Source organism: Rhinatrema bivittatum, chromosome 1 (genome assembly GCF_901001135.1).
Source record: "Rhinatrema bivittatum chromosome 1, aRhiBiv1.1, whole genome shotgun sequence".
NCBI classification, from domain to species: domain Eukaryota; kingdom Metazoa; phylum Chordata; class Amphibia; order Gymnophiona; family Rhinatrematidae; genus Rhinatrema; species Rhinatrema bivittatum.
Window position 1 is genome coordinate 387,898,711 of NC_042615.1, and position 18,590 is coordinate 387,917,300.

The window sequence follows — 18,590 nt, forward strand, 5'->3', positions numbered from 1 at the left end:
CAATGATAACTTTTGTGTCAACAGTTGTGAGTGTTGTTTCCATTGACGTTTTAGTCCCCATTACAGGCGTCTCATGTGCAGCCTGGTGTTGGGAACCATGAAATTCGCTGCCGCCATGTGGCCTAGAACTACCAAAACTTGTCTCGCCGAAGGTCTTTGAGTATGATTCAACACATGGAGAAGTTGACGGAGTTGTGTTATTCTCTTGATTGGGAGGTATGCCCGGTTGTAAGTGGTATCGAGGCATGCTCCTATGAATTGTAGTTGTTGTGTTGGTTGTAGGTGTGATTTCTGAAAATTGACCACCAGTCCTAATTCCTGTAAGCACTCTATCACCTGCTGGAGGTGGTCGATTAAGATGTCCGGAGCCGAGGCAATTATTAGCCAATCGTCCAGATATGGAAAAATGGTTATACCCTGTTGTCTGAGATGAGCCACCACCACAACCATACATTTGGTGAAAGCCCTGGGTGCAGCCGATAGTCCAAAGGGAAGAACTTTGTACTGGTAGTGGTGATGCTTGTAGCGGAAGCACAGGTATCGCCACGAGGATGGATGGATTGGAATATGTGTGTAAGCATCCTTTAGATCGATGGAACACATCCAGTCGTTGGGTTGAATCAGAGAGGTAGGATCGATTTCAACGATACCATCTTGAATTTCTCTTTGATCAGGAATTTGTTCAATTCCCGCAAATCTAGTATGGGACGAAGACCGCCCGACTTTTTGGGTATGAGGAAATATGGGGAATAAAGCCCCGCTTGTCGGGTCTTCGGGGAAATCCATCAAATGGCGTGTTTGTGAAGCAAAGCAATTTCCTCCCCCAGTTGCAGGTTGGAAGCTTTGAATCTTTAGAGTGGAAAGGTGAGGTAGCATGGGTTTTGTGGTAAACTGGAGTTGGTAACCGTGTAGTACTATCTCTAAAACCCATTGATTGGATGTTATTCTTTCCCAGACTGCCAGGCAAGAATGGATTCTGCCGGGTGGTGCATGGTGTTGTGGTGGTGGCTGGGTTATGACTACGAGCTAAAAAGATGGCGTAGATTTTACTGCAGCAGCCGGTTGCTGTCCCTGATGTCTTTGGTTACGTGCTTTGCCCCTACGTTAGTTCGGGGTCTGCTGTTGCGGCGTAGAACGCTGGTAAGATGGATACAGTTGTGTACGAAAGGACTGATAAGATCTGTAAGGTCTGCGGACATATGACTGTCGACGAGTGGATCCGAAATAACGACGTGTGGTCGAGTAGTGAGGATGTGATGTTAAGGATTGAACTGCTAGAGCTTCCTCTTTCAATTTGCCCACTGTGTCCTGAAATCGTTCTCCGAACAGGTTCTCTCCTGAACACGGGAGGTTCGCCAGCTTCTCGTGTAAATCTTCCCGTATCGTACTGGAACGTAACCATGCCATTCTACGGGCTGCAATGGCTGTTGCAGATGCTCTGGAAGATGTCTCGAATCCCTCATATATCGACCGCAGGTGTCAAGAACACTCTTCCATATCGTGAAGAGGTGGTGGTAATCTGATCTGCCGTTGAGGAATGCATACCTTTTATGGCTTGAATGCACTCATATAGGTATTGTACCATGTAGAATTGGTGGTGCATAATGCGGGCATTCAGCATTGAGTTGTGGTACATCTTCCTGCCAAACTCATCTAAATATCGGTTATCCTTGCCTGTGGATATGAGGTATGCGACTGTTTTCTTGAATCTTTGCATCGCAGATTCTACTACAATTGAAGCATGCAGTAATTGTGGCATAGAGTAAGGCGATGTTTTCCGCATACGAAATTTTATATCCGTATTCCTTGAAACCGCTGACAGAGAGTAAAGTGTTTCCCACGATTTATGTAAGATGGTATATGTAGGAGATCTTGTGGTGGAAGAGATGTTGGTTCCCCTGGAGTATCGAAAATTTTTAGGAGACCTAAGGTTTCTGGTCTAGGGTCTGTCTCCTTATGGACCTCTAGGTGTAATATAGTACCCAATTTTTCTAAAAATTTTGGCTACGTAAGGTCTTCTGGAGAATACGGTTCCTGCGGTTGTTCCTGTGGGTCCGACGGGAACCAGGTAGATGATGATGGGGATGTTTGGGGAAACATGAAATCAATAGGTGTATCTTGATTTTGAATTGGTGAAATTGGTCGCTTTGTTATTGGGGATGCCGGAGGCTCCATTGACTGTTCTCTGGAAGTATGTGTATTGTGTTCCAGAGAACTTACAGATAGTTCGGTAGACATCTTAAAGGATGATTGAAGAGTTTCATAAAACCCTGCTAACGATTGGGATAATTGAAAAAATGCCTCTTTTGTGTGGAGGCGGCATTGTTGAATGACCTGATTGTTTTGGTAACTCACATGCTTTATGTTGCACCGGAAGTGTTTGAGGGAAAGTACTTGGAATGTCATACTTCTTCCCCATCTTGCCGTCTGCGGCCTTAACAGAATCATCTAAGGATGTAGATGCATTAGAGGAAGTGACCTGTATTACTTCTTTATGAGATAAGGTCTTTGCGCCTTGTGCGTGAGACGACCTAGAAGTAGAAGGGCTTACTTCCCATGTTTCACTCGTCCTCGAAGCCTTTTTGTGGTGTGAGTGGTGTGAATGCCCATGGTGATAGCGTGACAATGATCCTGTGTGGATCCCATGTTTAGACGGCGAGCGTCTTCTATGTTTTGTTTTTAAACTGTAGAAGGTGATCTCAAAGAGCATGAAGTACCCGAGTGGTTTGGTGTTACATCTGGAGAGGTGTAATGAGATACCTCTGGGGACTCATGTCTTCGCTTTAACCCATGTTGTATTTGATGAGATGGGTGTTTGGATTTATGAAATGCTTTCTGTGGTGCCTCTTGTGGCGCCACATGCTGTCTAGGAGTCGGGCTCCTCGATGCTCTATGTTGTTGGTGTCTACTGTGCGCCGATGTCTTCGGCGCCATGTGCCCCGATGTTTTCGGTAATTTGTGCGTGCTCGTCGACTTGTGCGCATAGATGTCTTCAGCGCCATTGTCTCCGGCGCCGGGCGCGCAGACGTCTGCGGCACAGAGTGCGCGGATGTGTTCAGCGCCATGTGCGCAGAAGTTTTGTGCGCCAATATTGTCTTGGGTGCAGAAGTTCTATGCGCCGACAGTGTTTTGGGCGCAGAAGATAACTTGGGCGCAGAAGTTTTAGGCGCTGAAGTTTTATGTGCTGCTGATTCTGGCGCCGATAGTTCAGGGTCTCTCGGTCCTCTCGGATCCAATGCCCTATGTCTTCGCGGCAAGTCCTTACCTCCAAGCCTGGAGGGGTGAGGATCCCACGACGACGCTCGTTTTTGAGATGGAGCCGCTGTTGTTGAGGGGCCAGGCGAAGAATGAGCCTCCGATGGCTCCGAAAAATTGAAAAGTTCCCTCATCCAATAAGCCCGCTGTCTTTGGGCCCTCGGGGACATTTGGGAACAAAATTCACAATCTTTTAAATTGTGCTCTGGCCCCAAGCATTGGTAACATCGGTCATGGCCATCCGTGACCGACATTACTGTGCCACAGGTACAGGGTTTAAATCCCAATTTTTTAGACATTTTAAGAAAAACAATAAAACGCTGAGGAGAAGTTAGCTCCTCGTGCGATCCCACTCGTGGAAAAAACAGACTGAGGAGAATCTGTTACTTTCCAGTGTGGAACACACATGCAGCCGCAGAGAGCTAAAATATAATCTCTGCTTTGTAAAGCTCCGCCTCCCAGACCTGATTGACAGATCCCATGACAGCATGGCTAATTCAGCCCTGCTATCAACGGAAAAATGTAATATACTATTGTAGCAAGTTTCAAAAGTTATTTGCCTGTGTTAAGTGTACTTAACACAGATAAAATGTAGGAACAACTGAATAGCATATCTTGTGGCAAGCCACAGAAATGTCACTTAACACGGGTAAAGTGTATGTACACATGAAGAACCCAGTTCTATGATTGTAAATGCTTTGAAAATTAGGTCCTAAGCTTTGTTCCCATCTGTTCTATGAACTTTGAATTTGACAGGTGTTCCGGTGCATATCCAGAAATGGGTTAGGAAGTGTATTTGTAAAACCCTCTCCTGAAATTGAGGGTTACTAACCTGGGACACCAATGATGGATGAAGACGAATACGGGGGGGGTGGAGTTCTTCCAGTTGCTTTAGAAGGGAAAAAACCCTGGTCAACCATGGCTGAATAGCTTGGCTCCACTGCCTTTGAGTGTGAATATCAAGATCACCATATCAAGGGTTCTAAGGAAGTGTTCACCACAATGGGTGATATTGGGACTCCAGTCTGAGGAATCCCTGCTGCAATACTGAAGAGAAGCGGTTGGATTATTCTTTGTTTCTTTAAATGATGAGGCAAACCAATTTCACACTGGACCTGCAGTCTGGTCGAGTGACTTGCATGCCCTCTGAACCTGCAAAGCTGGTGGAACATCCTCTCCAATAACAAGAATAGGTTCAAGCATCTCAATAGGAGGTTTATTTATTTATTTATTTATTTGGGGGGGGGGGGGGGGGGTAAGCAACTGTATGAAGCATACTGGAGCTGGAGTCTCTAATCTGAAGCCATCTGCTATCAGCCTAGTATGAATGAAAGCTATAGTAATTGGAAAGTGTAGATAAGATAAGATCTTCAACAGCTGAGCTAGCCTGGCTTGTATACAGCTGCTTCCAGTGCCTTGATGCTTCCTGTGTGTTGAGTGCCTCAGTGTGTGCACCGTGTATTGAGTGCATCGATGCAGCTTGTGTCCAGTGTATCCAGTAGTGCACCATGCATCAAGTACACTGTGGTTCCTTGCACTGATTTACATTTCTTCAATACATGCACCAGTTCGATGCATGGAGATTATAACAGTCAAACCTTGTGGCTTTGATTTAGGCCATCTGGGGAGGTAATGAGGAGCTCTTGCTCAACTCATTTCCTGACAATGCAGATGACACTGCACTGTGGCAGAAGGATCTACTGCTGCTTCTGAGAGACTTACACAGCTCCTCTATGTGTGGTGCCCTGGAGTGCTCAGAAAACAGATGGGTTCACAAGCATATCCAGGGAAAAGCAGGGATAACATGCCATGAGAGACTTTCTCTTTCAAGAATGCAGTTCTACGGCCATTCTAAGGAGGCACAAGTCTTTTTTTTTTTTTTTTTTTTACATACTGAAAAGTGCTGTTGTGGGTGCTGCAGAGCAGCAAATCAACTAAAAGTGAAGAACCTGAAGAAAAAGAAATAACAGTTTAAAGGATTCTGGAAAACATATCTGGAGAGACTGAGTACATGTCCAGGCTGTGATCAGATAAAAACAGATCGAAGAGGCTCTCAAGGCAACACCCATATGGGAATTCCTGCACATGCTCAATGGAGCTCAAAGCTCTACTAGCTTGGAGAGAAGTCCATTCAGTGCCACCAAATGATGTCACACACAGATCAAGACTAATTCAGTCTTCTTATCAATAAAAAAATCAGTTTTACTTGAAGAAGAAGAAAAAAAGTTAAATTAGGAATAAGATTTCCCTACGAGGATTTTCTCATATCAGAAATTTATTATACTTATTCATGCCCTCTGGTCTCCCTTTCCATTGAACTCCTTTCCTGGCTCATCATTTGTTGGTGAGGCCTTCCTCTAGCTTCTCCTTTCTGTAGAATGTCTTCCTCTTGGTACTTTTCGCTCACTCTCACTACCTTCTATTTCTAGTTTCATTTCAGGACCTACATTATGACTAGCCCAATAGCTTAGCCAATAATTTTTTGTGCTTATCCCATGTTTTCTTGAATTGACATTAAGGCTAGGCAAAAGTCTCTATCTGTAATGGCCGGAATTTGACTCCCTTTGCACTTGGTTGCTCACTCCTGGGACAACTCACTGACAGCAAATGTCATACCAGCAGGCTGACTGACAACCAGATAATGTACAAGAACCACACTGGTCTGGGCCATGCTGAAGCATTGAGGATCCTGCACTATTCTGGCCACCAACAGAAGTGGTGGAAAAACATGCCTATTTGAGCAGAAAAGTGTCCAGCGCAGACCTGAACTTGCTTCAAAAAATGAAACAATCTTTCCACTTTCTTTTTGTCTTCTGATGCAAACAAATCAATCTCACTGTTTGATCTAGAGACCACTCGTGAGCACGAAACACTCTACTGAGACGATCTGCCTATGTGCTGGATATCCTGGGAAGGTAGACTGCTTGCAAGAAGGCTTCGTGGCTGCAAGCCCACTCCCAAATTCTGACAAAGGGTTAATGACCTTGTGTCCCCTTCCTAATTGACATAGAACATTGCTACTTGGTTGTCAGTTTGGATCAGAATTCTCTTTTCCTGAAGAAGATATAAAAAAGCTCTCAATGCTTGTCCGATTGCTCATAGTTCCAGAAGACTGATTTGAAACAGACATTCTATTAATAACCAAGTACCTTGGATTTGGAAAGGATCTGTGCACATGCCCCATCCCTTGAGGAGTTCCCATCTTCAACATGTCTGAATCTAGCCACCACTGAATTGACCCCTTCATTTCTGCTGTGACTCATGAAGCAACTAATCCCATTGAGCAGGGGCTCCAGTAGAGAATCCATATGTTGAGGTGGGTCATGGGGCCCACATTTATCACTGCTGCCATGTGACCCAGGACAACCAACATCTCCCTGGCTGGGGCTTGATCCTTGTGTAGAAGGCTCCAGATCGAGCTTCAAAGCCAGCATGCTTGCTCCAGAAGGAATGCGCTCTCTTCCACAAAAACTATTCATGTCACTATAAACTTGATTCTTTGGGTAGGGGCAAGGTTTGATTTGGCAAAGTTTACAGTGAATCCCAGTGACTGAAGAAGTTGGATCGTCTTCTGTAGGGAATTCAACACCGTTGCTTGGGAAGGCCCTGTCACTAGCCAATCACCCAGGTATGGAAAGAGACAGATTCCCAATGATAAAGATTTATTTATTTTGATTTATATTCCACCTTTTCAGGCACTTCAAAGTGGATTACAATCAGGTATGTCCCCAGAGGGCTCACACTCTAAGGCTTAGATTTACTAAATTGCGATATGGCTACAACACAGTTAAATAGTACGGTAAATATATGGCAATATCGCGTGATACTTTGGCCTGAAACCCGTCCCTATTACAATGAGCTGTTTTGCATGAGATTTGCATGCATTAATTTTGCAAATCCATGTGAAGCAGCTCTTGTATAGTCAAATCTATGCAAATAAAATGTAGATGATTTAAATAAAGCTGCTGACTTTCTAACACATTTAAAGGTGTAGTTAAAACATTAGTGGGGGGGGGGGGCATCAGGATACAAACATGCATCCCAATGGCCCTCAATGTTTCTTAAAGGGCCAAGTGGCCCAAAACTAAACCTCTACAAAACAGATAAAAAATAAATCCCAGGGGTCTAGCAAGATAGTGGCCTCATGTGCTGTGGGCTGCCATGGCCCATTTTTGCGGCCTCTTCTGCGTTCTTGTTTATCGCAGAGTATTTCTGTGATAAATAATGTGGCAATATCGCCACAATTTTTTGGCAGGGAGGAATAAAATATCGCAGGACCACCCCCTCAGCAATATTTTGCTCCTCCGCGATAAAATTTCATGGCATGACAAATCTCCCCCACATTTGTACCTGAGGCAATGGAGGAAGAAATTACTTGCCCAAGGTCACAAGGAGTGGCAGCGAATTTGAACCCTGGCTTATCTTGTTCGCAACTCGCCGTTTATTCATTAATCTACTCCTTAGTCTAGTGTGCTGTTACTAACCCTAGTCATTTAGAGAAGATGCTTGGGAAAGCAAACAGCCCAAAAAGGAGGACCTTGTATTGGCAGTGGGAAGAATTTACTATGAAACATAAGTACTGTCAGTGGGAGCAATGTATGGGTATGTCAGCACATGCATCTTTCAGATCCAAGGCATACATCCAGCCTCTTGGTTGAATGAAAGGTAGGATGGCGTGGCGAGAGTTATTTTGAATTTCTCTCACTACAATCTCTTGTTCAGATTTATTAAATTCAGAATGGGTCTCAATCTTCCACTTTCTTGGGGAAAAGGAAATAATAGGAGTAGAACTCCCAGTCATGGGAATTCAAGGAACAAGTTCTATCGTCTGCTGGCTGAAAAGCAACTCAACCTCCAGATGGAGCTGGGTCAAATTGACAGATCTGGATTGAAGGCCAAACAAGAGAGTAGCACTGGAGGGCAGAAGAAGCGTAAATGGTAACAGACGCCACAAATTTTGAGGACCCACAGTCCTTGTTAATCTTCCGCCATTCTTCTTTCAATGAATCTTCCCCCTACCAGAGGGTCAAGGCTTGAAGATTAAGTCCAGTCAAAATCTAAGCCCGGGCTACAAGCCAAAAGCAGTAGTGGAAGTGCAGATGGTACACGATAAAGATGAAATTGGCAGAAAAGGCATCTTAGGAAGCAGGAGTACTTAAAAGTGAAGAAAGGACGCCTAGAAGATGGTTAATCTGATACTGTCTAGATGCACTGGACAGAACATGCTGCGCCTTAATTTGGGTGACTGTTTTTCTTAGCTCGTCCTTAAAGAGGTATCAGAGAAGTGTGCACTGGCCTAGTTGTGAACATCCTCATACAAACTATTGGTTCTCAACCAAGCCATTCAGTATGCTCTTGAGCTGTTGCTAAAGATCTGATTGCAGTATCAAATGATTCATATATGGAGCAGAGAAGACTATTCTCACACACCTTTGCATACTGAACAGCCTGCCGGTAGTCCGCCTATTCTTCACCTAGTGACTCTAGTAAGGGTTTCAGCTTCTCAACATAATCGTGTAAGTATTTCACCAGATAGAATTGATGGGCCACGATGCAGACACTGAGCATTCAGCTCTGAAAAATCCTCTTTCCAAAACTATCTAACAGCTTAAGGTCCTTGCCTGGTAGAGTATTGAAAAAATCCTAGTCTTCTTTGACCCTTTCAGTGCTGATGCCACTACCACTGACTGGTGCAGCAGCTGGACTACCTCAAATCTTGCACTTTTCTAATCTCCATATTTAAGGTCAAATTTTCTAGCTATTGGTAGGCAGGATACCAGATTCTCCTATATTATTTGTAAATCCTGTAGGAATGAGTGCACTGGGATTGCTGTGAGCTTGAATGGAGTTTCCAGGATCCAAAGAAAGCCGAAGATTTTGGAGCAGGGTCTTTGTCCTTGCAGACTTCTACTCACAACACCTTATCCAACTTGGCAAAGAATGGACAGTACAAGAGATCTTCTAATGGTGAAGAGGTATTAGGGTGCCGAGAGAGACCATTTTGAACTTTTCCCATTTCAGAAATTTGTTCAAGGCCCGCAAGTCCCAAATAGGATGGAGGACCCCTGTTCTATTTGGAATCAGGAAATATCTGGAGTAGAAGCCCCTCCCTCGTTGCCCTGGGGGGACGGGTTGACCGTCCTGGCCATTACAAGGGCAGAGAGCTCCTTCAGAAGTATTTCCTGATCCACCAAGAGCCCCCTAGTGGGGCACAGGGGAGAGTCTGGAGGGACACCCTGGAAATTTAACCTGTACCCCCAACGAACGATGGATAGGACCCACTGATCCGAGGTGACGGAAGGCCAACGGTGCGCAAAGAATTGTAACCGACCTCCAACCGGAGGGCCTGCCGTCGAGGGTACCGGTGAATGGCTTACATTCCCTCTCAGTCAAAACTCCGTGGCAGGGCTTTGCTGGGGTGCCGGCTGAGGCCTAGGAACCCGTGGTTGCCAAAGGTGCATTCTCGGGCCGGCCTGTTCAGATTTCTCTCTGGTTGCCAGAGGGTAGTACTCCCTCGGATAGTAAAAAGAGTACCTAGGCCCTTGCCATGAGGACTTCTTGCCCGAGGACTGTTGGTCTGAGGTGCTGGCTGAGAGATGCTGGAGTATCTCATGGTGATCCTTCAGCTGCGGTACTACCTCCTAATCTTGTCACCAGAGAGATTTCCTCCGGTGCAGGGCAGATCTGCAAGCTGTGCCTGAATCTCCAGACAGAAGTCGGAGGCGCAGAGCCATGCCACACAGTGGGCACTGATGCCAGTTGCCGCCATCCTCGCCGCTGTCTCAAAGACACCATAGGCGGACCAGACCTCATGCTTGTCGCACTCCAAATCCTGCTGGACCATCTTCAGGAAGTCTTCCTGCAGTTGCTGAGACAGGCGCTCAACCAGATCCTGGACTTGCTTCCAGAGATTCCTGGAATATTGGCTCATATACAGCTGATAGCAGGCAATACAATCCGCCAGCATGGAGCCCTGAAAAACTTTCCTCCCTAGGGTGTCCAGGGCTCTGTATTCTCGGCCCGGGAGAGCCGAGGCATGTGTTAGAGAACGCTTTGCTTCTCGTTGCGGGAGCTGACGCCTCTCAAACCCCTTGGTGGGCTGGACCAGATACACTGCTTCAGTCTTCTTGTTCATCGGGGGTACTGAGATGGGGTGTTCCCAGAGCTAGACAAAGTCCATAAAAATGTCATGAACTGGGACAGCCACCGCCTCCTTAGGCGCATCCACAAACTGGAGGATCTCCAGCATCTTGTGTCAGGAATCCTCTTCTGTCAGGAGCTGGAAAGGAACAGACTCCACCATGGCCCGTACAAAGCCCGCAAATGTCAGATCCTCGGGAGGGGATCAATGCCTCTCCTCCGGAGGAGACAGCTCAGAGAAGGTCCTCAGATTCCTCTGAGGAGGATTCGGATGCATCCCCCCATGGGTCATATGGGGCGTCCTCCTCACTCAGGTCGCCTGGGGACAGTTTGGGGAGCCTGAACTACGCCCTTGGCCCGAGGCATTGATGGCACCAAGGGCATCAGAAGCCCCTGGGGCTTCAAGGGATCCGGTAGAGGCTCGGACAACACTGGCCACAGAGTCATCCAAGTAAGCAGAGCCACCAGTCCAAACAGGAATCGGCGAAGGGAATGGACTCCATCAGGGGAAGCATCGGTGCTCCCCGGGACATTGAGGGCGCCTGGGGCACCGGCATCGGCTGCGTCAGTAGCACACTAAGAAGCAACAGTGCCAGCAATGATGGCACAGGCTCTGGCATCGTTGGCGGCCCCAGTGGGGCTAACGGCTCAATGCCTTGTGGTTGGCGGTCAGAGGAGCCCTACACTCTGTACTCTAACTCCTCCTCAAATGCTGCCAAAGAAAGGAGGCCGGAGAAGAAGGAAAAGGTGTGACCTGGACTCCCACGGAGCCCCGAGGGAGACCAGTGTCCTACACCAGAATCGGTGGGGACCGCAGCTTCCCCAGGCCGGGACCGCTTTGAGAGCATCTCGGTCGATGCTGGTGCCTTCCAGAGCCAGGTCTCAGCGAGGACGGAGACCGATGACGGTTCTTTCTCAATTTCCCACGGTGCTCAGCCCGGTCTTTCCTTGACATAGGGAGATGGAGAAAACCAGGACCTGGAACGAGAAGAAATGGAACTAGGCCAGTCCCTAGCACCCAATTCAACCTGGGGATCTGGCGAAGAAGACAACACGGGACCAGCAGCCGCCGGCTCCCCTTTCCCCAAGGGCGTCGATGCCAAGGGACCAGACATCCTGGGGCTGAACAGCTTCTCCATTTTGTCAAGGCACACATGGCGACCCTTGGGGGTCATTTGGGCACAAAAGTGACACCCCCTGACATCGTGTGATGCCCCCAGACACAAGATACAGACCGTGAATAACACAAAAACTCACCATGACGTCCAATAGCTAGGGCCGAGGCGATGTCGAGGGACTCAGCACAGGAGCAGAACCGAGAAAAACTCGAACGTGGATGTTTTCCAGGAAAAATAGCGTGAGCTCCATATCCGCGAGACAATAGCTCCGTGGAAAAGAAGAGACCCCACATGGACACGTGGATAGTGGCATGCTGGGCATCTCAGTGCCCCAAAGTTTCTAGAAACTTTGACAAAAGTTTACCGTGCCAGGCTCCATCTGATGATGTCACCCACTGGTGCGGACTACCATCCTGCTTGTCCTCAGAGAATCAATACTCCACATCAATAGGGACTCCCTTCCCTATGTACATGTTTAATTTTGTAGATATAATATGCAAAACGGTGATCAAGAAGAAAACAAGGAGCAATCACATAATAATGGCAGGCATCTGCTCAATTTTAGTTCCAAATTGTTTTAAATTATGTTTTTTTTCAAAGCTCTTGATGAGAAATCAACTCATGGAAACTGCACATGTCTAAGAAGTTCAAATGTTGCCACAACTTCCTAACTTGAGCGTAGAGCAGTCATTGTTAAACATTTTCAGTCTGTGTGAATCTGTGCAACTTCAAACTTTCAAATGGTGATATTGCTCCCATATGCTATTCAAACTCCTGACCCAGTCAAGCCCTGACACAAAGTACCTGTATCAGGGGAACATCTGCAATAATAACATTTTTAGCTCTGCACCATTATTGGTCCTCCCAATCTAGAGTTTAAAAAAAAAGGAATCTGAATAGTGTATGGAGTAACATGACAGATTTTAAATCAAAAGCTTCGAAAAAATCAACTAAGTTAATCAGAAGAAAGAAAAGATGAAAAAAAGGCCAAACTATTTGAAAAATAAGCACATAATAGTGAAATATTTTTTGGAACTAATACTAAACAGATGCTGGCCATACCAAATGACAGTGATTTGAGCAATGCAATTTATGGATTGCTCCTTATTTTAGTGTTTTCTTGTTGACCACTTCTCTGCATTCTATATTTATCTTCCTTTTTTTTCTGGGACTAATTTTGTAAATATTCCATACTATCAGGTGAAATTACGACTAGAAAAATTCCAAACTTAAAATTCAGCAAACTTGGTCTGCTTGCTTTGCTTCTTTCAAATAGAGAGATTCAACTGTACCAATAAATCCCTCTTCTGTTAAGTAAACATACTTACCGCATTTGAGAAGTGTTTTTTTTAATAGAAGGAAATAAAACCTGTGTTGAGGGTGGAGAGGGGGTAGAGAATAGGTGGGGGGGGCATTATTAAGATTGTCATGAGTGAATTTCTTATTGCAAAAGGAAAATAATAAATACAAATAAATATAAAATCTAAATGAGTTAAATTACAGCAAAAGCATAAATGCTGATTTTAACCCATAAGAAGTGCTCCATGAAATGCTAGAAAGGGGCTGACTACAATGGATCCAGTTTCCATTACAATTTAATGTATAATTTATAGATATTGCTTTTCACATTTTTCTCCATGTCCAATAATGTCCTTACCCCTCACAGCTTTAATATTGTCAATACTACAAGTAGTTCACTCAAAACTATAACCTGCTTATCTGATTTTTGTTTATGCGGTCTCTGGTGACTCACCCACTAGTGGTAACTCTCAGTACAAGTGTCACATATTACTAGAGTTCAGAGGTCAAAGAGGATTATACTTTGCTTCCTTTACCTCGCTCATTAACCATTGTTTCTGTTTCAGTGCAATATCTAGGTGCTGTGTTTCATCCAGTATTTCTTCTAGAGTCAGAGGATGGGTGTCTCCCCGCTGGTGCCGTGTCTACAGAAAGAAATAGTTATTACAGAATCTATAAGATCATTGCTTAGATTCTTCCCAAACACCAGATAGGAGGTGCAGCCCAATGTCTTGCAAGAGTTCCAATTCCTGGCCTGGACTCCTGTCCCTTGAGCCAGCTCAAGACAGGAGCACTGCAGAGGCAAAGTTCTCATCCATACACACTGCTGAAGTCACCTTTGCAACAAACACTTGAGCCCTGGGTTCCTGTTACACTTTGCCAAAGGGCTCTCAACAGGCACTGATATGAGCAACCAAGTCACAAGAATTGGAGCTGTTGTAAAACATCAGCACTAGGGGTGATAGGGAAAGCATTTAGGGAGAAGAAACAAAACTATGAATGGTACCAAATAGGATTGTATTATAAATATGAATCTTCATTTTTAGGGGGGAGGGTTTGTTTTTTATTTTTCCTAGGAATTTATCAGGGTTTATTTTGACAAAAACAAAAATAAAGAAAAATCAGTGGAATAAAATGACTACTTATTTTTCCAAGTAAATATTGAAGTTTATTTTGGTAGACAGTAAAACAATATTAAGCAGATTCGCCCATCCACCCAGCAGTATATCCCTTTCTCCCCCAACCTCTGCCTGGCACACCCCCTCCTTTCTCCCTGTCCCCAAGTATCACCCTCTCCCCCTTCCAGTGTAACAGCATTCATCCTTACTGGAGATGGATCCACATTCCACCACCCTCACAGAGAGGGTGAATGATGCCTGAAATGCCCTTCCAGAAGACATGGCAAGGACAAAAACAGTAAACAAATTTAAAAAGCATGGGATAAAGACTGTGGATCCCCTAAAAGTTAGAAGTTGGAAATGAAGGAATGAGTGCATGGGGCTAACCTGCACAGAGCAGTATTTACTATCCTTAACAAAGGCATGGGGACTACTATCCTTAACCAGTTAGCCTTGATGCTTTTGACGCAACTGCAACATTGCTCTCTGCTTTGACGGAGGGGGCAAAAATAAAAACTGGATTCAGACAACAGCCAGTGCTGGGCCCTGACCTTTACAGTTCGGGGTATTGATATGCAGACATTAGGGGGAAAAGCACAGGACTGTTACGACGGCCAAAAGCAAAGCACTTTCAAGCAGCATTGTCTGAATTATCAAGAAGGTTGCTCACCCCATAAAAATGTTGCTAGCTGTAATTTTGTTATGAATTTGATAGTTGCTTGATTTTGATTGTAAATATTACTATCCTTAACAAAAGGCTTGGGGGGATAACCAGCATGAGGCAGCAATTACTACCTTTAACAGAAACATAGGGGTAAACTGCATGGAGCGGAAGTTACTACCATAAGAAACTTGCTGGGCAGACTGGATGGACCACTTGGTCTCTTTTCTGCCATCGTTACTATGTTATTTGGTAGCTTGCTTGATATGGCTCCTGCGCTCTACAGCACTGTACTTCTGCTTTTATGCCGGGTCAGGAAGCATGCTGGGAATTGGTTCTGGTACAGGGAGCCGCTTCAAACACTACATTGGCATCACCTGACAGCAGACACTTTGGCTGGTTGGGAAGGGGAGGCAAGACTTGAAATGTCGCATCGGTGAGCACATCCACAGGTGGGACTTGAAATTCAGCACATGCTTTGGCCTGCACTGGTTTTCAGCAGTGGCGGAAGGCCTTGAAATGCTGCATCTGCAGCTATGAACCTGCTCCTTAATCAGCCTAAAATTAGGGAGAAATTTGGCTTAAACAGACTGTTACTTTTAGAAAAGCCTGGGAATTTATTGGTGAAAACTGGTTTAAATTGAAAATGAAGAACCCTATAAAGCACCAAGGGGCACTACTGGCTGACACCCTTAAGTGTACTTCTGGTACAGTGTCAGTACATCCAGGAGAATGGTGATTAGACTGTTCCATTGCAGGCTGCAGAGAAAACTTTTCTTCCGCACTTGCAAAAAAAAAAAAAAAAAAAAAAACAACCACAGCAAAAAAAGAAAAAGCATTTCTCATAGTCCTCACAATCAAACCTGTATATGATGACAGTCTAAACAGTAAAACAGATCCACATCACCACGTAACTAGGATTAAAAAATATGCTTGCCTACTTATTTCAGATCGATTGATTTTCACTGCTGGCAAGAACCAAACATCACCCCTGCTGCCACTGAAGAGGAGGAGAGAAATCAGGGTAATGCCCTCTGTTGACAGGAAGCAGAAGCAGCAGCAAAGTGCAGCAGGGCTGCAGGGAAGTAGGGCTGAAGAGCCAGGCCACAGGGAACCCATCCAATGAAAGAACAAAAGACAAGATGCCTGAGAACTATATAGCAGAATCCGCCAGCCAATCAGAAGAAAGACACACAGAACCAGGACAGCCCCTGCCGCTCCCACCCACCTTAATTAGAGGAAAAAACCGCAAAAGGAGGTCCTGAAGGACAGAGAAGACTAGGGAAAAGGAGAGTAAGGTGGGGACTGCACCTGCTTCTGCCTACTGTACCTGTTATTTTATCTCTGCTATGCATTTTCTATTTCTTAAACATATAGAGCTTAATTTGGTTCTTACTCACAGGGGCCGCTTCTACAACTCCAAACTTTATTAACAGTCAAAACAATTAAAGTCTTACTGTGAATAAACTGAATATTACAGCAACCAGCATAGTCTGGGCCACAAACAAAATGAAAATAATTATGCAGGGTTGCCCAGGTTTGCTGTTGATTCATATAGTCTGACCAGTACTGACCAGAGATGGCTGAAAAAACCCAGGAGGCTAGAAAACTCCCAGACACCTCTGCTTTCAGTCAGAAATTAGCCCTTTAGATCCAGCTGCGCTGAATACAGCAAAATCTGTGAACATGCAGGCTGATCAGTTGGCAGTATAATACAGAAACTATGCTGAGTAAAGCATGAATAGCATTAGTAACAGAAACAGACAAGCTGCTGTGGAAGCAAGACAACAGTGAATAAATAGGAAAGAAGCAGACAGGACACCTGTGACATCCATACACTCCTCTCCCTTATCCTTGCTCAACAAGATCTCATATTCCAGTGTGCATACGAAAAACCTGTGTCAGCAAATTAGTAAAATTATAGTCATGAAAAGATAGCCATATTTGAAGTGGATATTCTAATTTTGGTTATTTTTATTCTTGGTCTCGCCTGAAGCTCCTGATGGAGAACTAACAAGGAAGACAAAAAAAAAACTGGTGAGGATAAGAAGCAATATCTTACAATCAGTTGTGTTTCACGGCTGGCAGCTGACTATGCTGGATTTAAGGTTTTGGCGCCCATAGGCAGAGTGCCATGTGCTGTTTGCGCACAAGTGGCATGCCTTGGTGGTACCAGTTTCCCTCACTACCTCAAAGGCTAGAAGAATGCCTCTTCTAAAACATACTCTCAGCACTGCTCATTGGCTGGCAGAAGCTGCCAAAGTAATCCCTACTTCCCTGGGTCTGAGGGTACCACCTCTTTGGCACACCTAGAACCAGCTGGCCCAGTCAGATGGAGGGATCTAGACCTGGAACCTCTGAGCCAAAGGATGAATCCTGGGTTTCCTAATTTAAGCAAAACAATACAAAAACAATGTTTTGTCCCCATTAATTCTAAGAACATGGGAGTAAGATAACAAGCTAGTTTATTAATGTGGAGGGAATAAGAGTGGATCGCCTGATTTGAGCAAAACTGAATGATTATGTAGCACTGCCATTTTTATACTGAAGCATTGCAACAGGCAATTCATTCCAGGAATTCTGCAGGACAGTTGTCTTACGCAGCTTAAAAAGCAAATCCAGCAGGGGAGACGAGTGACGTCACCAACCTGAATGGCAGCCTGAGTCAGTAGCTCCGGAGTGCCTCGCGCTATCTTTGTTGAGAATCGAGCACCATCCGTCCCCTTTCTGCATCTAGGCGAGCATCCCGCAACCCCAGATCTCACTACTTATTACTAGCCATGGCCTCTAAACGCAAGGGCCCCGATTTGAAGCAGTTTTCTTACACGAAGGGGAAAGAGGATGAGGGGCTCACTGCGGGCCGCGATTCACCGGACGAAACTGCTTCCGCGATGGAGGAGGGCGACAACTCCGAGACGGAACTGGGGCAGCGAGACACCAATATCCCTACCAGGGATGAATTTCGGCGCTGGTTCCAGGATCTTCGCCAGGATATGAAAACGAATAAACGTGAGATGCTGGAGAAAATGGCGGAACTGCGGGATGATATGGCGGACATCGGCCGACGGGTGGACGAGTGCGATATCCGGCTGGAGGGCCAAGCAATGCGTCTGGATCAACTACAGGAAGAAGAGTCCTCTCTTAACCAGAAATGCATTGAAGTTACAGCTAAACTGGAGGATCTCGAAAATAGAAGTCGCAGATGTAATCTGCGATTTCGGGGCGTCCCAGAGACAGACCTTTATGCAGACTGTGAGTCAGTGGTGCGCTCCCTAAGCAAGTTTTTTCTATCGTCTGAAACTCCCGGGGAACAGCTAGAGTCGGAGTTAGACATTGCGATTGAGAGAGCACATCGTACTCTGGGCCCGCGGGGCAGCAATCAGCCGCGCGACATCATAGCCTGCTTTTTGAGATTCCCTGTTAAGGAACGGATCCTGGCTGCGGCGCGCAGACAGCAAATTTGGCAGTGGGAATCGCATCAAATTGCGGTGTATGCCGATATATCATCCATCACCCTGAAAAAACGGCAGGAATACCAACCTGTCACCGCAGTGCTTCGCAGGGAGAAACTTCGTTATCGCTGGCTGTTTCCAGGGGGCATAGCGGTTACCATTCAAGGAGTCACCTCAAGGCTCTTAATGTTTCGGAAGCAGCGGCCATTTTGACGGCAGCAGGTTTTCCAGTTCACGTTCCAGCACCGCAGCCACAACGTGCGAGGCCGGAGGTCAGGCGATGGCAGCGGGTAGAGCATGGCGGGCGTCGGTTGCGCAGGAATGCAAGTGGACAGCTCGTGGAGCCGACGGAAAAACGAGTTGGCACATGAAGTGCTTCTCCCTGCTCATCCGGCTGAGTATCTACGCACGATTTCATTCTTTAACGGGTTTTAGTGGAGCGACGTCCGGCTGGAGTCCCACATTTTGATAGACGGGTCTTGTAAGGATGCCTGTTGCATCGGGGACCGCAGTCCCTTTGTTTTGCGCCTGGATGTTTATTGACAGT

At 45.7% G+C, this 18,590-nt stretch overlaps 1 protein-coding gene across 3 annotated transcripts in view; it reads right to left on the bottom strand.

Annotated features, from left to right (window-relative positions):
• The window catches only part of GTF2E2 (general transcription factor IIE subunit 2), a 276,015-nt gene that overhangs the window by 164,176 nt on the left and 93,249 nt on the right, over positions 1–18,590 (bottom strand). For all 3 annotated transcript variants that reach the window (XM_029601571.1, XM_029601562.1, XM_029601553.1), the window contains exon 4: positions 13,349–13,456. In XM_029601571.1, the coding sequence (XP_029457431.1) occupies positions 13,349–13,456 (108 nt within the window). The remainder of the gene's footprint in view (positions 1–13,348; positions 13,457–18,590) is intronic.